Raw genomic sequence first — 5,452 nt, forward strand, 5'->3', positions numbered from 1 at the left:
TACAAGTGGTTAACACGGGAACTGTAAAATACATTCTGCTTTCCTAACTTGTAACCTTAGTGCGTACCATAGCTGTAATCACATTGCTGTGATGGGTTGTTTTTGAAAACTAACATGCATGCTGTGTTCTGCATGTCTTCCCGTGCTTCTGGAAATAGGCAGTGTATCAGGAACACAAAGATTGGATTCTGCTACAGTAAGGACCTACTCCTGTTAAAGCCTTCTCCTGGTGAGTAAAGTTGATAGGTATCATGGTAATAAACCAGCTGTTTATGAAATAAAATGTCAGGTATTTTAATACAGTGAATTTACACACTTCAAACTGGTTTCAAGTTTTCCACATAGATTATGTTGAAAACTTGTAGCTTATTTGGTACAAGGAGAACTATGAGTGCTTAAATATTTACTTTTGTAAACATATTATTTTGAGGGGTTTTTTGAACAGCTTCAGAAAGGACCCATGACAAATAGCTATATAGAAAGTGTTGAAAGCAAAGATTGGGTGGAACAGCTTGTGAAAGTGGGGAGGAGGGAAGGGAACTAAATTAGGCATATAAAGGAAAGAATTTCTTGTGTGACACTGCAGTTGAGATTACTGATCTTTTAGAGTCCTTGGTCAAAGTTACCCCGCTACAACATATTTCAATACTGAATTGTTATAGGGGTAATTCCATAGTTACCTAATTCTTGGATTCACTGTGGTTGCTTAGGCTGGCTGGTTGGATTTAGCTACCTGCAGCCTGAATTTGGGTACCTGTGAGCAGTGCTGACACTAAGGAGCTTGATAACACAAGGGTGTTGTAGCACAAAATATATGTATTTTGGCTTATGAAAGATACATATTACTCCAGGATTTGATACAGCATCTCTGCTGTATTTTCTCCTAGAACAGTATTTCTCTCATTTTGCAAAGAAAAAACTATATATTTTTTTATACTATATTGGATATTTTAAAAAGTTAAAATCTTGCCCTCATTAGTTGGTATTTTCCATGAGCTATAAATTGCCTGTCTCTTCTGCTTACAGCTTCTTTCCTTTCCTCTCACCAGTAATATCTCTACTGAAGTACACAAGTTCTGAACCTTTTTGCATATACAAGTTTAGCTCTAAAGGGCTCTTACGTATGAAGTGTTGAGAAGGGAAACTCTTGCACATAGCAGCTGGAATCATGTGGCTCTGTCAGTTCATAATCTCATCTCAAGAGGCTATGTTAAATTTCTTTTAGTTTCAAGCACTGAAGTTTGAAGTCTTTCCCTCCCCCAAATTGTCCCCAGTGTTACAGGATTTTCTACAGTCAGATGACCTAGGATAAAAATCTAGGGAGACGAAATACTTGACCTCAAGTGGTTTACTTTTGCATTGCAACTGAAGGTATCAGAAGGCCGTAAGACTGTATTCATCATGGCATGGCAGTAATTCAGTGCATGTCTGCTACACTGCAGAGCTGTTTGTGACAAACTTGGAATGAAATGTGTTAAAAAACCTGCTAATGGATTATTTTGTGTTCTTTTTGTGTGTTTTTTGTTTCTTTTTTGCAGTTTACCCACACTATTTCTACCGGTGATATGCAGCATTTTGAACATTTGGAACCCTTAACCTGTTAATACTTGTTAAATGGACACTTTGAGATATTTTATTACAGAGTTTTTAATTAGCAAATAAATTCATGAGTACTATAGAGAAAATATTTTAGAATCTAAATGTTTCTTATATTTATGTGACTTCTCATTTATATAGTTACTTACTTTTTTCTGTTTCTATTCAGTCTACAAATCAAATCATTGCTGATTTTTTTTTTTATTCTAAGTTTAGTCTTTCCAACTGAATGTACTGTAACGCTTGTATGTATATGCCCCTATAAGTAATATAGGGTTTTTGTAAATTATGCAGTTACTGTAATTATCATTGTTTTTTAATAATGAAACTGAAGGTGAAAAGGATTTTCATACCTTTGTAAAAGTACCATGACACCAAGCAGTATATATTTTGTCTTTTTGAACTGTTAGCTTAGCTCTGAAAACAAGTCCAGCTTTTTTTCAGGTAAGCCTATGTTGTCGTTGGAGGTATGGTACATGATGGTTCTTCTTTCAGAACTGTACCTTTCCACAAAGAGGATTTGTCAAGTAGTGGAAATCTGTCTTTATTTAAAATGTAACTTGTTTTTAAAGCTGGGAGGAACTATAACACTACGGAACACATTTTAGAAGTGACTGACTTGGTCATAACACTCTCTGCTGTACTTGTGTAGCGTATCTTCACGGTGACTGAAGACAAGCCATAAACCAAGGACTCTTTGTTTTTATTTTTCCTTAACTGAGGAAGATGATAGACTTCATCATAATTTCTGGTCGTAATCCACAGGCCACAGAGAGTTTCTGTCCTAGATCTTTTTGATTTAAAACACTTGTGAAAAGATGCTCTTGACACTAGTTTTAATGGACCAATAATTGAAGCACTGCAGCTTCATGTCAGTGAGTAGTGAAAGATGAAGGTACAAGGGGCTGAAAACTAAAGCAGTGCAACTTCTAATAAAGGCCTTACTTTTTCTTATGTAAGTCATCATTTGTGTTTTGTAAACTTCTGAAGAGTTGTCTGGACTTTAATTTTGATGGCTGTAGCCATTTTGGACCGTGTTAAGTAGAAAATGTATCCAACACTTGTAAATGGCATATTAAAAAGCCAGCAAGAATCTGTTCAGATGGTGCATTATTTATTATGCAACAGTATATATAGCATGTCTTTTATTCTTGTTTGTTTTCCACTTTTAACTTGCTTGTAAAACTGAAATCCATTGTTACTGTTCTGTTTTTTCTATTAATCTTTTGTGTATTTTCAGATTATGTAACAATATGTACAGTCTACTTTTGAACTATTTTTATCACAGTATTATTTATTGCTTTCTTTCAATAAAGTACTGATGCATTTTCCACTGCCAATAAAACACTATTGAAAAGCTAAGATCTAATTGTATGCAGGCAGATACTTTTTCAGTGAGTGGATATTGTCAATAAAGCATCTTAATGATTGTTTGCTGCCCTGTAGATCTTGTTTCTCTCCAGCAGAGAAATGTTCCATTAGATGTGACATTTTCTTTGGAATTGTTTAAGCTCGTGTGTTAATCACTTTCTGAAAACCACTTTTCCAAAGAAAACTGCTTTGTTGCCTACTTCTACTTGTTAGTTAGAGCTATGATTTACTATTAAAGCTATCACACAACTTCAGTGTGTTCAGGTCCACATGATGAAGATTAAAGTACTGTCCTATATAGGAGCAACAGTTGCTTTGTTAATAAAATGAGATTATGACCATAGTGTTATTGGGGGAGAAACATAGGAGTCAAGGGAACCGGTACAAAATTGGGTCATAATAGGGCTGCTTATGTCAATTTTAATATATTTGTAAACCATTTCTTGCATAGAAAAGAAGACAGAAGGATAAAGTCACAGGATAATGGAAACAGTAGAGAAGCATATTTCATTATGTCCTCTAGATCAACAGCAGGATGTGGAATGCATGGAATGGCGAAACATTGTGATTGATGCTTTAAACATTGTTCGATAACCATCTCTGTTTGTCTAGCTTGTCTGTATGAGTTGCTATCTATCTGATCATTTGCAGTCGCTTTTTATATTCTCAGAGAATCTATCTTTCTAGAAAAAGCTAAAATGAAACTGCAGAAGGAGATCCTGACTTGCTGTTAAGAAAAAGATTGCATAGACGTTTCTGGTCACTGATGTGATAGTAGGTGTTCGAAGTCATGTATTGTTGCTTCTCGGGAGTGAAAACGATGCGGAATAGACTTGTAAAATGTGAAAAGAAAATATGTTTATTATTTTAAGGCTGTAAAACCTTAACTGTTATGGAACAATGGAATTGATATGAGAGCTAGAATAAATGAGTGAAATAGAAAAGCTTTCACGAACTGGCAAAATGGTGTGTTGACTTCCTTCTGAATTATACAGCAAAGTTTTATCTAAAGAGAAATCTGGAAAACCACTTCTGGCTCAGTTTTAATAAACTCCCCTCCCTCCTGGAAAGAGAAACATGCAAATGCATGTGTAGAAGGCATATGGGTGTGTTACAGTAATGTTTAAATAAAGGTTGGTTAAATATAACTTCTTGTAAATTGGCAAATCTCTTTAGTTGGAAAGAGAGCTATCAAAGTACGCATTTAATCTGCAATGAGGAGGTGGTAGAATTATCTCAACTTTAAACTTGTGATTTTGGTTTTTGCATGTTCAGAGGGCAGGGAAATCTCAAAACAGGTGTTATAACTTGCTTCATCTTTCCTCTTTCAAGCTTGATGTAGAAGTAAAACACTGCTCTTGCAGCGCTTCACGGACAGTAGCGCTTTATTGTGCCAAAACTCGGAGCAGAGATCACGTGAAGTAGTTCAAAGCAGAACGTGAGTTTGGAACTGGGTAGACCTAAAGTTCATTTTTTATGTCATTTTTGCCAAAAAGGTAGTTTAGTCTCATTTAAGCAGCAGCGTTTGGTGGGTTTATATGGCATGGATGGGAAATAATACATAAATGTGGCTGGTGTTTCTTCCTGTCATCAGAGGGACCAGGGAAGACTCCACAGCACCAGAGCCAGAAATAATGCCAGAAGGAATGAGGTTCTCTGAGCCTGCTTTCTCCTCCAGCAGAATTAAGTTTACCCTTATCTTTTAAATGTGCCATACTCAATTTATCTTATCCTTCACACAGAAAAATACAGTAATTGAGTCTATTTACACTGTGACCTGACCATGCTTGGCTTTAGGGGGGTGGAGGCTGCTGTCCCACCAAGAATGGGAATTACTAGTGCGTTGTCTTCCCCTCTCCAAAACCTATAGAACTGTTTGCCTGGGTTTATCTTACCCATTATTACTGTTTGAATTGGTGTATTTACTTGTAATGTTTTTCACGAGGAATGTCAGGCTTTGGGATCTGCTTCCCTGGGAATAAAACGGTGGGAGAACCCCTCCTAAAGTGTTAAAGCTGCCTTTGAAAACCTGCTTGCTTCTTTCTTCCCATCTGTTTAATTTAGATAGCCCGGGAACAGTCAGATGTGAATCTTTTGTTCACTGGCAGATCCAAATCCCTCAAGATGACGCAGTTGCAGTGATGGTGCAAAAGTAAGTATTAATATTTCAAAAGAGGGAGCCGAACCAGCCCGTTTCAAGCTGTACCCAATCTGCTGTAGCCATTAGAGTCCTGACGGTGCATTTTTGATGGGGTAGCGCTTTTAAAACCTAGGAAGAGGATACATTATAGATATTATACATTATAAATATAATATGCAATACATATAAATATATATTATAAGCATTTATATATATATATATTCCACTCATTTCGTTTCCCGTCCATGGCCCTCAGCCCTGCTGCAGCTGCCGCAGCTCTCCCAGCCCGTCCCACAGCCCCGTCCCCCGCCGGGGCGGTGTTACAGGGACGCCGGGGCGGGTCCC

General features: G+C 37.0%; 1 protein-coding gene across 11 annotated transcripts in view; it reads left to right on the plus strand.

Annotated features, from left to right (window-relative positions):
- Nucleotides 1-4,115, plus strand: part of PPFIA1 (PTPRF interacting protein alpha 1) — a 60,489-nt gene extending 56,374 nt beyond the window's left edge. For 8 of the 11 annotated variants that reach the window (XM_057408751.1, XM_057408752.1, XM_057408757.1 and 5 more), the window contains 2 exons: nt 159-229; nt 1,539-4,115. In XM_057408751.1, coding sequence (XP_057264734.1) covers nt 159-217 — 59 coding nt within the window. In that variant the 3' untranslated portion in view covers nt 218-229; nt 1,539-4,115. The remainder of the gene's footprint in view (nt 1-158; nt 230-1,538) is intronic. The other 3 variants (XM_057408754.1, XM_057408759.1, XM_057408761.1) reach the window with 1 other exon arrangement.
- Nucleotides 4,116-5,452: the final 1,337 nt, after the last annotated feature.

Source organism: Pezoporus wallicus, unplaced genomic scaffold (assembly GCF_028554395.1).
Source record: "Pezoporus wallicus isolate ANWC-B61680 ecotype Strahan unplaced genomic scaffold, APGP_CSIRO_Pwel_v1 contig_6382, whole genome shotgun sequence".
NCBI lineage: Eukaryota > Metazoa > Chordata > Aves > Psittaciformes > Psittacidae > Pezoporus > Pezoporus wallicus.